This window comes from Erinaceus europaeus, chromosome 7, assembly GCF_950295315.1.
Source record: "Erinaceus europaeus chromosome 7, mEriEur2.1, whole genome shotgun sequence".
NCBI lineage: Eukaryota > Metazoa > Chordata > Mammalia > Eulipotyphla > Erinaceidae > Erinaceus > Erinaceus europaeus.
The window spans coordinates 67481886-67497718 of NC_080168.1; the positions used below are offsets into that span (position 1 = coordinate 67481886).

General features: G+C 45.3%; 1 protein-coding gene across 6 annotated transcripts in view; it reads right to left on the reverse strand.

Moving 5' to 3' along the window:
- Positions 1–15833, reverse strand: part of ABCD2 (ATP binding cassette subfamily D member 2) — a 39678-nt gene that overhangs the window by 21322 nt on the left and 2523 nt on the right. For 4 of the 6 annotated variants that reach the window (XM_060194664.1, XM_060194666.1, XM_060194667.1 and 1 more), the window contains exons 2-5: positions 15618–15798; positions 11421–11563; positions 8252–8420; positions 6429–6523 (exon numbers count right to left, since the gene is read on the reverse strand). In XM_060194664.1, coding sequence (XP_060050647.1) covers positions 6429–6523; positions 8252–8420; positions 11421–11563; positions 15618–15798 — 588 coding nt within the window. The remainder of the gene's footprint in view (positions 1–6428; positions 6524–8251; positions 8421–11420; positions 11564–15617; positions 15799–15833) is intronic. The other 2 variants (XM_060194665.1, XM_060194669.1) reach the window with 1 other exon arrangement.

A 15833-nucleotide genomic window follows, 5' to 3' on the forward strand; every position in this document is an offset into this window, starting at 1 on the left:
CTATTCTCCTAAAAAATGTGTCTGGGATCTTGATGGGGATAGCATTAGATTTGTATATGGCTCTGGGTAGTATAGTCATTTTGATGATGTTAATTCTTCCAATCCATTAACGTGGAATATCTTTCCACTTCTTTGTGTCTTTTTTAATTTCCTTGAGTAGTGACTCATAGTTTTCAGTATACAAGTCTTTCACTTCTTTGGTTAGGTTTATTTCTAGGTATTTTATCGTGTTTGTTGCTATAGTAAAAGGAATTAATTTCTGGATTTCAATTTCTTCTAACTTAGTGTTTGCATAGAGGAATGACAATGACTTTTGAATGTTAATTTTGTAGCCTCACACCTTACTGTATTTCCTGGTGATCTCCAAAAGTTTCTTGCTGGATTCCTTAGGTTTTTCTGTGTATCATGTCATCTGCAAATAGGGAGAGTTTGACTTCTTCTCTTCCAATCTGTATTCCTTTAATTCCTTGCTCCTGCCTGATTGCTATGGCAAGAACTTCCAACACTATGTTGAACAGTAATGGTGATAGTGGGCCGCCCTGTCTAGTACCTGATCTGAGGGGAAATGCTTCCAGTTTTTCACCATCGAGTATGATGTTGGCTGTTGGTTTGCTATATATAGACTCCATCTTCAGGAATTTTCCATGTATTCCCATTTTCTGTAGTGTTCTGATCATAAAGTGATGTTGCATTTTGTCAAAGGCTTTCTCTGCATCTATTGATATGACCATGTGGTTTTTGGTCTTGCTTTTATTGATATGGTTGATCATATTGATTGATGTACATATATTAAACCAACCTTGCATGCCTGGGATAAACCCCACTTGGTCATGATGAAGAATCTTTTTAATACAATGCTGTATCTGGTTGGCTAGAATTTTGTTCAATATTTTACCATCTATGTTCATCAGAGATATTGGTCTGTAGTTTTCCTTTTTGGTTGTGTCCCTGTCTGCTTTTGGTATCAGAGTGATGTTGGCTTCATAGAAGCTGGAAGGGAGTATCCGGTGTCTTCAATCTTCTGGAAGACTTTTAAAAGTAGAGGTATTATTTCTTCTTTGAAGGTTTTGTAGAATTCATTTATAAAACCATCTGGTCCAGGACATTTATTCTTGGGAAGGTTTTTGATAACTGTTTCAATTTCATTACCTGTGATGGGCCTGTTCATATTATCTACTTCCTCTTTATTTAATTTAGGAAGTTCATAGGTATCTAGGAAATTGTCCATTTCTTCCAGGTTCTCTAGCTTGGTGGCATATAGTTGTTCATAGAAGTTTCGCATGATATGTTGAATTTCTACGGTGTCAGCTGTGTTATCTCCTCTTTCATTTATGATCTGATTTATTTGTGTCTTCCCCCTTTTTTGTTTTTTGAGTCTGGATAAAGGTTTGTCGATTTTGTTCACTCTTTCAAAGAACCAACATTTACTTTTGTTGATCTTTTGTATGGTTTTCTTATTCTCAATGTTATTTATTTCTACACTAATTTTAGTTATTTCTCTCCTTCTGGTTGCTTTAGGGCTCCTTTGTTGTTCTTCTTCTAGGTCTTTAAGATGTGCAGTCAGGCTGTTTATTTGTGCCTTTTCTTGTTTCCTAATGTGTGCTTGTATAGCTATGAACTTCCCTCTCAGTACTGCCTTAGCTGTGTCCCAAATATTTTGATAGGTCATGTCTTCATTTTCATTGAACTCTCAAAACATTTTGCTTTCTTCCTTTATTTCCTCTTTGACCCAGTAGTTGTTAAGTAGTGTACTGTTAAGCTTCCACATTTTGGAACTATTACTAATCTTTTGTTGATTGTTAAGTGTAAGCTTAATTCCACTGTGGTCTGAGAAGATGCTTGGGATGATTTCAGTGCTCTTGAATTTGCTGATGCTGTCTTTGTGGCCTACCATATGGTCTATCCTTGAGAATGACCCATGTGGACTTGAGTAGACTGTGTATTACAGTTTCTTGTGTTTTATGACTCCGAAAATGCTGAATAGTTCTAGTTTATCTATCTCCTCATTTAGCTTCCTCATGTCTTTATTGATTTTATGCCTGGATGATCTGTCAAGTTGAGATAGACGGGTGTTGAAGTCCCCTACTATGACTGTGTTGATGTTAATATATTGCGGTAGCTCTTTCAGTAGATGTTTGATGCATTTAGATAGCTTCTCATTGGGTGCATAGATGTTAAAACAATCTTGAGAAGAAAGAACAGAACTGGAGGCATCATGCTCCCAGATCCCAAATTGTACTATGGGGCCACTGTCATCAAAACTGCTTGGTACTGGAACATGAATAGACACACTGACCAGTGGAATAGAATTGAGAGCCTAGAAGTAAGCCCCCACATCTATGGACATCTAATCTTTGACAAAGGTGCCCAGACTATTAAATGGGAAAAGCAGAGTCTCTTCAACAAATGGTGTTGGAAACAATGGGTTTAAACATGCAGAAGAATGAAACTGAACCACTATATTTCACCAAATACAAAAGTAAATTCCAAATGGATCAAGGACTTGGATGTTAGACCAGAAACTATCAGAAACTTAGAGGAAAATATTGGCAGAACTCTTTTCTGCATAAATTTTAGAGACATCTTTAATGAAATGAATCCAATTACAAAGAAGACTAAGGCAAGCATAAACCTATGGGACTACATCAAATTAAAAAGTTTCTGCACAGCAAAAGAAACCACTACCCAAACCAAGAGACCCCTCACAGAATGGAAGAGGATCTTTACATGCCATACATCAGACAAGAAGCTAATAACCAAAATATATAAAGAGCTTGCCAAACTCAACAACAAGAAAACAAATAGGGAGTCTGGCAGTAGCGCAGCAGGTTAAGTACACATGGCACAAAGCGAAAGGACCAGCATAAGGATCGCGGTTTGAGCCCCCGGCTCCCCACCTGCAGGGGAGTCTCTTCACAGGTGGTGAAGCAGGTCTGCAGTGTCTTTCTCTCCCCCCTCTGTCTTCCCTTCCTCTCTCCATTTCTCTCTGTCCTATCCAACAACGATAACATCAATAACAACAACAATAAAACAACAAGGGCAGCAAAAGGGAATAAATAAATAAATAAATAAAATTTTAAAAAAGAAAAGAAATAACCCCATTCATAAATGGGGAAAGGACCTGGACAGAATATTCACCACAGGGTGTCAGGCGGTAGCACAGTGGGTTAAGCACACATGGTGCAAAGTGCAAGGACCAACGGAAGGATCCTGGTTCGAGCCCCTGGCTCTCCTCCTGAAGAGGATCACTTCACAGGCAGGGAAGCAGGTCTGCAGGTGTCTTTCTCTCTCCCTCTCTGTCTTCCCCTTTTCTTTCCATTTCTCTCTGTCCTATCCAACAACAACGACATCAATAACAATGATAATAACCACAACAATGATAAAACAACCAGGGTAAAAAAAGGGAAAAAATGGCCTCCAGGAGCAGTGGATTTGTGGTGCAGGCACCAAGCCCTGGCAATAACCCTGGAAGCACAAAAAAAAAAAAAAAAAAAAAAAAAAGAATATTCACCACAGAAGAAACACATGAAAAAATGCTCCAAGTCTTTGATTTTCAGAGAAATGCAAACAAAGACAATAATGAGATATCACATCGCTGGGGAGCCAGAGACAACCCGAACTGCCCCTGCGGCTACAGACAGACTATGACCCACATAGTCAACGACTGCCACCTCTCCAGATTCAGAGGAGGTCTCGAAACTTTATATCAGGCTCAACCTGACGCTGTTGACTGGCTACGGAAGAAGGGCAAACGCTAGAAGAAGAACTCCTGTGAGAATGTCATACATCAGAAAAGGTATCAGCAGAAAATGCTGGAGAGGCTATGGGGTCAAAGAAACCCTCCTGTACTGCTGGTGGGAATGTAAATTGGTTCAATCTCTGTAGAGAACAGTCTGGAGAACTCTCAGAAGGCTAAAAATGGACCTACCCTATGATCCTGCTATTTCTTGCCTGAGGATATATCCTAAGGAATGCAACACACCCATCCAAAAAGATCTGTGTACACACATGTTCTTAGCAGCACAATTTGTAATAGCCAAAACCTGGAAGCAGCCCATGTGTCTAACAACAGATGAGTGGCTGAGCAAGTTGTGGTATATACACATAATGGAATACTACTCAGCTATTAAAAAACGGTGACTTCACCTTTTTCAGCTGATCCTGAATGGATCTTGAAAAAAATCATGTTAAATGAAATAAGTCAGAAACAGAAGGATGAGTATGGGATGATCTCACTCTCTGGCAGAAGTTGAGAAGCAAGATCAGAAGAGAAAACACAAGTAGAACCTGAACTGGAATTGGTGTATTGCACCAAAGTAAAAAGACTCTGGGGTGGGTGGGTGGGGGTGGGGAGAGAATACAGATCCAAAAAGGATGACAGAGGACCTAGTGGGGGTTGTATTGTTATATGGAAAACTGGAAAATGTTATGCATGTACAAACTATTGTATATACTGTCGAATGTAAAACATTAACTCCCCAGTAAAGAAATAAAAAATATCTTTATAAAGTTTTATCCATTGAAGGGTCCGGGCAGTGCCACACCAGCTAATTGCACATATTACTCAGTGCAAGGACTATACAAAGATCCCACTTCAAGCCCCCATTCCCCACCTGCAGGAGGGACACTTCACAAGTGGTGAAGCAGGTCTGCAGGTTTCTATCTTTCCCTCACCCTCTCTATCTCCCCCTCCTCTCTGTTTCTTTCTGTCCTGTCAAATAAAATGGAAAAAAAATGTCCACCAGGAGCAGAGGATTCAAAGTGCTGACACCCAGCCCTATCGATAACCCTCAAGGCAAAAAAAAAAAAAGAGTTTTATCCAGAAGGAATTTTCAAAAAATATTTTAATAAGCTCATTCTCTATCAGAATGAATTCTCAGAAATGAGAACTTTTGGGGTTGTTGTAGACTTTACTATATTCATAGTTGATGAGTCCATGGCAAGGAGTCAAGGTGTTCTGTGATACTCCCAGCACCGGAGACAGTAAACACAATGTCCCATGAGTCAGAAAGGAACAGCTGTCACCAAAGTATACTACATTAGCATATGTCTTTGTGTAAATTCAACATTCATTAGGCAAAATGTGTGAGACTGTCTGATCCCCAGTGCAGCATGTACTGGAGGAGTACTCTGGATCCTCATTCTCTTCCTCTCCCTCATGTGTGAAACTTACCTCATGTGACACTGACAAAATCTTAAAAAGACTCAACTGACCCCTGAATTCTTTCTCAGACAAATGCTAGTGCAATTAGTCAGCACAGCAGCAGACGTGGACACTTCCCATGTTGTAAATGGAGCAGCAAGAATGGATACCATACGGATGGAGAGAGGAGAACTCTTTGGGTGGGAAGCCTTGCCTTGTGAGCCCCAGCACCACATGGGAGGTGCAGTGGCATCAGAGGAAGCTCTGAACCTCTCTCTTACAGACTTCCTCTCTATGTCTCTTTCTCTGAATGAAAAGCAGCCCAGAGTTGTGAAATCACAGGTGCCTGAAGCCCTGTCTATGCAAATAAGTAAAAGAATGAATGAATTGATACCGCAAATCCTAACCTGACACACCCTGAGCAGAGAGTTCTAGATCACAGTTCGTTAAGCTAGTTATTAAAGATCCTTCCCTTGGCTCCCTTCAGACACTTTCTTCCCAGCTGGCTGAAGACTGTGGAGCTTCACTCAGTGCCGCTGCTGCTGGGCCTCATGTCCAGACCAGCTGACAGTCACTCGCCACACTGGGAGGCTACATGTGGGAGATAGAGCCAGGCTGCAGCTCTTTGCCAGCCTCCCTCAGAAATCCCCCACTCAGTGCCCCCTCCCTCCCCTCCTGAAAGATCTGTCTTAATAACAAAACTGGACTAGGTTCAGCTAACATTGCCAGTGCACACCTGTGTTTGCTGCGGCCGAGTTCCCATGTCTTCACTACATTCGGGCACACGGCACCTCAGCAAAATTACGGACATGATTTGAGCTTACAGACCCTCAGAAGACACAACGACCCAGACAGGAAGTTCATGAGGGTATGTACGGATAGTGACTGACGGTCATCTGTGTGCTTGACAGTGACATTCATCAGTGAACTCACTGCCATCCAGTGTCCTGGTGTAGCACACACACTATAGTGTAGACTTGTATTCCCTGAGCGGTTCCTCTGAGTAGTGAAAAGCCCCAAGATGCACTTTGAGAGAGTTTCTTAGGAAGGGTCTTTACGTCCCAGAGTCATCTCGCACAAGCCCTGCGTGTGGTTGTGGGCTGCAGCCGGGCACTGAAGAAGCAGGAGCCAGAGTTCTTTGTGCTGTCTGAGGAGCGACTGACCCCTACAGGCCCGAGCACCCCTTCCCAGTACCCACCTGCCTTTTCCTCTGCCCCTCCAGACACAGGGACAGGGATCCCAAGGGGCCTGGTTGGAAGAACAAGACACTCGAATGTTAGCCTACCTTGAAATTTAGGCTAGAAGCCACCACCTCTCCCGTAGGTGTTATTATGGGAACGTTTTCACAAATAATTCCGTGATCCACGTCGATTACTTTTCCTGTAAGTTAGGGAAGAGGTTTACATCACAAAAGCAATTTTATGCTGTCGAGAGTAGAGTAGAGTGAAGCAAGACCAATGGACTCATAGAAAGATAACTCACAATGACAAATCCTGGAGATAAGTGGCACCAGAGATGTCTATATCTAAAAGCACCGTGTCCTGTCAGTTTGGGCATCTGACCCATTCTTTGGAAACCTCATTCTTAGAAACATGACTTTACAATACTCCAATGTCAGCTTCATAACAGTAGAAAGCAAAACTTCATCTGAAATAACCTAGCCCTACTTAGTGTGATTACTTCCTTAAATTAACCTTTCCTACCAAGAAAATCTTACAAAAGGGAATTAAGACATACAATTAAAAACATATCCCAACTTAAGTTTAAAAAGGAGAGTTATGATCAGCAGTAGGATATTCATTCTAATTTTATTATTAAAAATATTTTTAATTGCCACCAAAGTTATCACTGGGGCTTAATGCCAGCACTGTGAATCCACATTCCCAGAAGCCATTTTTCTTTTTCTTTCTTTTTTTGTTCTTTCTGTTTTATTAGATATGACAGAAATAAATTCAGAGGGGAGGAGGAGGTAGAGAGGGAGAGACACCTGTAGACTTCCTTCATTGCCTGTGAAACTTCCCCCCTGCAGGTGGGGAGCAGGGGCTCAAACATGGGTCCTTGTGCTTGGTAATGTGTGCACTCAACTTTTGCATCACTGCCCAGACCCAATATTTAAAGCAGACAATCCATTCTGCCACATGTGCAGGTTCCAAAAATATTTTGAGAACCCTGTCCTAAATAAAGGCAGCGTGTGCTTTATGGTAACTATTAGTCACTACTCTTCACATTACAATATTAACTTTAGGGATAACTACTTAAATAACTGTGGAATTCTTGTAACTGTTAAAAGCCATCTTAGAAAAATACATTAGGGGACCAGGTGGTGGCACACCCAACAGAATGCATGCCCTATCAAGTACAAGGAAGGACCCACATTTAAGCCCGAGGTCCCTGCCTGCAGAAGCAAAACTTCACAAGTGATGGACCAGTGCTACAGGTGTCTCTCCTTCTCTCTTTCCTGATTTCTTTTTTTTTTTTTATTGTTGTTGTAGTTATTATTGTTATTATTGATGTCCTCATTGTTGGATAGGACTGAGAGAAATGGAGAGAGGAGGGGAAGACAAAGGGGGAAAGAAATATAGACACCTACAGATGTGCATCTCTGCTTATGTAATAACTCCCCTGTAGGTGTAGATCCAAGGCTTCAAACCGGGATCCTTATTCCAGTCTGTGCTTCGCACCATGTGCGCTTAACCCACTGCGCTACCGCCTGACTCTCTCTCTCTCTCTTTTAAATGAGATATATATATATATATATATATATATATATATATATATATATATATATAGAGAGAGAGAGAGAGAGAGAGAGAGAGAGAGAGCAGAGCCCTGCTCAGCTCTGGCTGACGGTGGTGCTGGGGATTGAACCTGGGTGCTCAGAGCCTCAGGCAGGAGAGTCATCTGCAGAATCATTAAGCTGTCTCCCCAGCCATCTCTCCCTATTTCTATCAGAAAAGAAAGAAGAAGGGAAAATAATGGGCACCAAAAATGATGACATTGTCATGCAGGCATGGACTCCAGTGATGAGCAGTTATCACCATGGTTGATTCTGTAAGAAAGTACAGACTTCAGTGCAGGACGTCAAGAGGGGAGCAGGTGAGCCAGTACCTCTGATGGGCAGCGTGCTGCTGAGCAGGACTTCTGTGTCAGAGGCATCCTTGCCATGAGTATCACACTCCGGCATGACGGCGACCCTCCTGTAAACACCTCTTTTCACTTCATCAAACACCCAAAACATGTTGTACACGCGAGCAGTGTAGCCTGCTAACTCAGTGACCTGAAAGCAAGATGGAGGGGAAAGGAGCTGACATGCCAGTACAGATACCCATGGAGATGGGCAGCCCTGTGTCTTGCTGCAGGGGCAAAGTTCCATTACACACAAAGACCAGGTGACGTGTGTGACAACCAAGACGGGTAAGAGAACCAAGCATTCAGAACAGCATGTGGGCAAGGCATCCGCCATGCAGGGAATTGTAGAACACATGACCTATTCAGCCAAGCATGGTTTCAAAATGGAATACAGGGATTTGGGGCCAGGTGTGGCACACCTGGTTGAGTGCACAAGGACAGGGGTTCAAGACCCAGGTCCCCACCTACCAGGGAAAAGCTTCACAAGTGGTGAAGCAGGGCTGCAGGTGTCTCTCATCTCTCTCCCTCTCTATCTCCCCTTCCGTTCTCAATTTTTCTCTGGTTTTATCCAGTAAAAAAGGGGGGGACTTCAGAACATCAGTGAAGCTTCCAACTTCTGATTTGGTCCCTGTTTCTGGAGCAAATTTCACTTCTAGAAAGTCAGGTATTTTGTGAAAAGCTTCAGTTTTCTCTGTGAAAGAATGACCCTTTCTTTAGCTATCTTTTAACATTTCTAAATGGAAGGTAAATGCTTCTTTCTATGGAAAAACTTCTTCTAGGTCAAGTTGACTTTCAAAATTCCTACAAAAGCCAGGGAAAATAGCCCTGCCACCATCAGGCATGAGCTCAGTGGAAAGCCCTCAACCCTCTGAGGCTCAGCATCCTCCTAAGCAAAGCAACACATATGCCCAGAAGATGACACCACTCAGGCACTCAGGACCTTCAGGGGGTGGGTGGGGAGGATGAGATAGGCATCTGCTGCCCTCCAAATTTGCTGCTGGGCAGCCTGTGGCCCAGCCTGTGTGGAACTGCTTCTGTTCCTGTATAACAGACACTAGCTCACCAGGGTTCTGTCTTGTCGAGACCACCTTTTTTTCTTTTTTAAATTTTTGAGACCACCTTTTTAGGGACATGGAAAAGCACAAGAACATTCTGTTACATAAAGGCCTCAATCAGCCATCAGAAAGGCATATGGCGGAGAGTCGGGCGGTAGTGCAGCGGGTTAAGTGCAGGTGGCACAGAGCACAAGGATCAGCATAAGAATCCCAGTTCAAGCCCCCTGGCTCCCCACCTGCAGGTGAGTCATTTCACAGGTGGTGAAGCAGGTCTGCAGGATCTATCTTTCTCTCCCCCTCTGTCTTCCTCTCCTCTCTCCATTTCTCTCTGTCCTATCTAACAACCAACGACATCAATAACAACAACAATAATAACTACAACAATAAAAAACAAGGGCAACAAAATGGTAAAAATAAATAAAAATAAATATTTTTAAAAAAGAAAGGCGTATGGCAATGCTGTGTCTGTGTGTGCAACAGATGTGTAGGCATTACTGGGAGGACCCTTTGCCCTGTGTCCACTGCCAAGTAAGGGGCCTTACTGGGAGGACCCTCTGCCCTGCATCCCCACTGCTGTGTCAGTGTTGGATCACACTAAAAAGTTTTCTTGGGGGCTGGGCAGTAGCACAGCCAGTTAAGTGCACATGGTGTGAAGCACAAGGACTGGTGTTAAGGAACCTGGTTCGATCCCCTGGCTCCCCACCTGCAGGGGGGTCGATTCTCAAGCGGTGAAGCAGGTCTGCGGGCATCTATCTTTCTCTCTCCCTCTCTGTCTCCCCCCCCGACTTCTCTCTGTCCTATCCAACAACAATAATAACAGTAACAAGGGCAATAATGGAAACAAAAATATGAGGAAAATGGCCTCCAGAAGCAGTGGATTGTGGTACAGGCACCGAGCCCCAGCAGTAACCTCAGAGGCACAAAAAAAAAGTTTTCTCATTGCATCGCACAATTTGAACTTGGAGGCTTATAAATTTGCAGTTATCCTCTAGCAATCTATTTTGGCGTGGAAGTCACAGGAGTAATTAATAATGAGAATGAAAGTCGGGGTTTTGTTATCTGAACTGAATAAAGTGGTGTGTAGTCTGACCCCTGTGAGACATGGACAGACACTAGCACACTTCTGTCAGTAAGTGCATTAAACTGGATGTCGGGAACGTGGGCCAGTGGGGGAGCCTGTTTGCACCAGGACAGGAGCTGGAGGGAGGGAGGCGGTGAGGCCATGGTTGTCCTGTGGTGCATGCAAGAGGGATAGAGGAGGCAGGAGCTCACACTTGGTTGGGGGCCCAACTCCCTGTGACAGAGAAGTGGTGGACTACCAGGCAGGGGAGTGGGAAACTAGCTCTTGCTGACTGAGGCAGTGAGATTGCAGAGGGACTCGGCACAGCGGCCCTGCCATCACCCTGCTGTACAGGCCACGACACAAGGCCCACAGGCTGAGGAACTAACTGGATACTCATCAGACCACCATGACTATAAACCTGGAGTGAGAGTTCAAGTACAGATGCTCTGACTCCAGACCCCTCACCCAATAAATGTCCTTAGACTTAAAAACAGCCCTGTCACACTGCAAAGAGGAGTTACACTGGCAGTGAAAAACAGCAAGTATCCATACCCCTGGGAGTTCAAGGGTCTGTACTTCAGTCTGGCTGTCTTCATTCCCCACCCCAGCTCATCCTCCCAACCCCCCATTGCCAGTGTTATCTCTAGGGCTCAGCATCTGCACAGCACATTCATTGAACATTTCATTTTTTCACTTCTTTTCCCTTTCTTCTGTTTGATATGACAAAGAGAAAGTGAGGGGGAAGGGGGAGACTAAAAGGGAGACAGACAGAGAGACACCTACAGCCCTGCTGCACTGCTCATGAAACCTGCCCCTGAAGGTGGGGACTGAAGGCTTGAACCAGGGTCTGCGCTCATGGCAGTGTGTGCGCTCAGCTTGGTGTGCCCCTGCCTGGCCCCTCCCCTTATTTCAAGAGTGCCCGCTTAGCAGCTCCAGTGTGCCCTCCAAATAGAAATCTAGCTGGTGGCCTGCATGAAGCTGTTTCACGCATACTTTTCTGACCCAGATTGGCCACAAGAAATGCAAGTACCTCTTTGTAGGAGGACATGATCCTCTCAATAGCATCTGCCCCGGAGGCCAGTAGATTCCGAGCGGTGGTGAAGGCTTCCGTCCGCTCACTGACCATGGTTAGCTTCTGCCCGTCCTCTGCATCTGCAAGCACACCACACACCCCTGAACCACCCCCTGTAGCTTGACTCTTTGTCAGACAGATGAAAATGTGGCTAAAACCACCACATGTCCACTTTGCATAGAGCAGCAGTTCCCTAGAACAATCAGGCTCTGCACTGCAGCTTCCTTCTATGTGAGTACTTCCCTAGAAGGGGGCCAGAACATCTGGGCCCACAGTCACACAGGCTCTGCATACCCAGCTCCCCACGTCACTCGGGGCAGTGAGAAGTTGCTCGGGGAATCGGCACGGCTCCCTGCCTGCGGGCCAGCTTGCCTTCAGTGTTTAGTGCAAACTCAGGTGAGCTGACCCCACTCCACCAGCCTCTGTGTGTGTCTAGTGAAGGCTTTCAGGCACCCCTGGCCTGTCTTCCCAGGTGGACTCTGAGCCCCTTGAGGTCAAGACCCTGGGAGCCTCTGCTCTAACACTGAGCGGGAAAAAGTTCTGAGACGATGTGGAAGTGAAGAAGTGCAGCCTCATCCTTGACAGCACAGACTAGGGCTAAAGGCCAGGCAGCGCCCTCATCCACAGACACTGGACTAGCAGAGTGTCTCAGACGGCTGTGCTGATGGACTCCTTGAGGTCTGTGGGTGAAGTTCTCCTGGAGACAAGCCCAACCCATGGCAGAAGAAGTGCTCTAGAAGTTAGCGGTTCTTGTTCTCTAGTAATGATTGTGATTACTGCACTCTATCCTCAGCTTAGTCCTATTCTTCTAAATTATCCCCTCACGGCAATTACTTTGATTTTCTATTAGCTTGACTCTGTCTGGTCTTCCTATAGGTTCTCTCCACAATTATATTATATTATATTATTTTTTTTCCACTAGGCATAGAGCTTAGTACCTGCATGACAAATACAGTGCTCCTGGTAACTATTAGTTTTCTCCTTAATTTTTTTATTTTGGAAAGAGATAGGAATTGAGAGGGGAGGGGGAGATTGGGAAAGAGACAGAGAGACACCTGCAGCCCTGCTTCACTGCTTGTGAAGCTTCCTCCCTTCAGGTAGAGAGTGGGGGCTTGAACCCAGGTCTTTGTGCACAGTAGTGTGGGTGCTCAATCAGGTGACTGTTTGCAGTCCTAAAAACTGACGTAAACTAGTAAAGAACTTAGCAGCCCATCGACACTTATTTCTGTGACTTCTCTGAAAAGATCGTCTTCCCCCACAACAGTGTAAGCAGCAGAGTCCAGCCTGCTGGTGTGAACCAGATCCACATGTGAGCAGGAAGCTCCGGCCCTCAATCTCCAGGAGACACACGCACCTCAAGGGGAGGACGGGGCCTGCACGGGGTTGGGGGGTTGCTGACCATCACTGCTCAGGAGATACAGAGCAGAGTGCAACAATGGGGTGACAAGAGTGCAGGCCCGGGCTTCTGCAGGGTGGTGATGCCATCTGTGCACTGACCTGAGCACAGCTCCCTGTCCGCTTGGCAAGCACGTTCCCTAAGGGAATTCTTGCCCAGAGCCAGAGAGAGAGCTCCCAAGCACCACAAGGGAGAGGCCACCGCCCTGTGGGAAGCCTGAACGTGGGATCTCTCTCCTCCTCCTGCCACCCTTTTCCAGGATGGAAGGCATCAGCCTAGGGGCACAGAGAGGGCACACACAGAGCAGCCCAGCTCCACAGCACCACCAGGAAAATGGCACGTTGCTCCTACCTGCAGCCCAAGTGCACCTGCTTCCTCTCTGCCAGGAACAAGTGCAGACTCATATAAAAGGCGGAGATGAACCTGTGGTACCTTCATAGCAAAACTGCCTTCAAAATGATTTTGTCTGAGCAAAGTAACACTTTCACATGTTAAGTCACTGTAGTCATCGGGCCAGGTAGGGGCACACCTGGTTGAGCACACACGTTCCCATGCACAAGGACCCAGGTTCAAGCAGAGCCCCTAGTCCCCACCTTCAGGAGGGAAGCTTCACGAGCAGTGGAGCAGGGCTTCAGGTGTCTGTATGTCTCTCTCTTTCCATATCTTTCTTCCCTATCAACTTCTCTGTATCTCTAATTCAATTAATTAATTCAAGTATATTTAAAAGGCACTGTAATCACATAAACTTAGTAAATGCATGCCTGCGAACAGTCTAAGTATAGCTAGTAACCTGAGAGTCACAGAAGACACTGGTGTATGCACTCAGGAGGAAGCTGTCATATGAATCCCCTCTTATCTGGAGACTCATATATTTTCTGTGAAAAGCAGCCTTAAGAAATACTTAAATCCCCTAATGTCAACTTTTCCAAGCTCAAATAGCCATGCTGTCTCCTTAACGTAGTACGGTCTTTCCAGGATGGGTAGGCTTCCTCTTTAACTACCTCATTTCACCAGCTCCAGAAGCAAGCTGGGTAGACACTTTGCATACACTGTTTACTGCTCTCTGGTCTCCACGGGGTTCATTTGTACCATTCACAGCCGCGTTTTCTCCAGTGTGCGCCAGTACTCCAGGGCTTCCTAGGCCCAGAGCTTACCACACTGATGGACCTGCACACCACTGTCTCCAGAGTCTCCAGCACAGCACACACGGCATGTACACCCTGCCACATGGCCACACACCTGGAAGGGTTCAGCGTGGAGATCTGATCATTCTCCAGTTTCTTAGTCAAACTAATCTGAAGACTATAGATTTTAAGTGTTGTTTTCTCTCTCTTGTTCCCTCCCCCTCTCTCTCAAATGCTCTTTGAAAAGGCAGTTCATCATGAAAGGGTCAGTTTTAAATATACTATTACTGGCAGTGGTTTTGTCAATGCCAATGTTGAGAAAGGATGCTTTTATAAAGCAGACTGTGAAAACAGATAAAAGCCAGCTTCCCCAGGGGCCCAATTATGTCTGTGTCACCCAAGTTAAGCTGTAGAGTATATTTGGCATGTGCACTGCATTTACCACAGGGACTGAGGAACTCTAATTGACTAACACGAACAAGTCTAGGTTAAGAATGGCTTGGATTGCAGCTGCGCTGAAGCACTGCTTCTAAATAGTAAATGAGATGGCAATTTTCACTTGTTTTCATGAGTGACCTAGAACAAATAACTATTAGTCCTCAATTCTGCACCCAATATAAGTGTAAGGCGGCAAGAAATTGGTTGCCTGGTCTTCAAGAAAGTGTCTGACAGCTTAAGCTTATCTCATGAGCATCGAGAGCCTGCCCAGTGCCCTGTGTTTTGTAAGCATCACTCTGTGAAGCACTCTCACAGCCGAGAGCCTCTCTGTATTCCTGGCACTGGTGAGCAGGCTGGCGCTGGGGTTTAATCAGCATGACTGCGGGAAAAGGCAGGAAGCCGGAGCCAGGAGTGGAGCAGAGTCTTCTGGCTGGAGAGCCCAAGCTTCTGTCTAATCTTCCACACAAAGGTCAATGGTTCTTAAAGAGGAAAAGGGGCAGGGGGAGTTTAGTTTGGAAGAAGACTAGAAAATGCTGCTTTTCCCATGAATTCACTTCTGCCTCTGCCAGTTAAGAAGTACACTCCCATCTGAAACACCATGCAACATCTTCATAATGTGCTACTTGCTGAGATCTTTTTTAGTTATTCCCATGGATGAAAATTTGTGGCCAAAATGATTGAGACATTGCAGGATTAGAATAAGATTCCTGTCCCACGGTCCACATAGAAAACTTAAGTTACTCAGTAAACGTGAGGTTAAGTATAAAGCATGCATACATTATTTATAATTTCAATTCTGAAATTCCATGTTCAGCCAAAGGAGGCTAGCTCTGTGGTCCAGGAGTCGAGGGAGCACATGCCCACGCCTGGTATGACAGACACTCAACGTTCTGCGGAGTGCAAAACTGATATCCACAGCACGTTTTGAAGGCACTGATTGGTTTTGAGTTTAAGTGTGACCTAGTGAACACTCCACTGGGCAGTAGGGTTAAAACTGTCCAGGGTCAGCTCCCAGAAACACTCATTCTAGCTCTCTAGGCCACCTGCCCCTTCTCTCACACTGTTGCTCTGACCACTGAACATGGCAGAGCAGTCCCCACCTCTGCAGGAAGGACTGTAGACTAACCACTTATACCAGATGAGCAGTGACAGCAGCAAGAGAAGCAGTGGAAAAAGCAGAGGCTGGGCTGTCCTTACCGCCATCTGCAAAGCCGGTTGCCGTGATGATGGGCACAGCCACCATGATGAGCCCACTGCCACTCCAAACATACTTCATGAGGAACTGCTCGATCATGACGTACCACAGACGCTTGGACAGGATGAGGTTCTTCTGGTCCACCAAAGCCCCGTAGCTCTTCTGCAGTTGCTTCATTTCCACCTGGGAGGGGCAGGGGAGAATCAGCCCAGCATGAG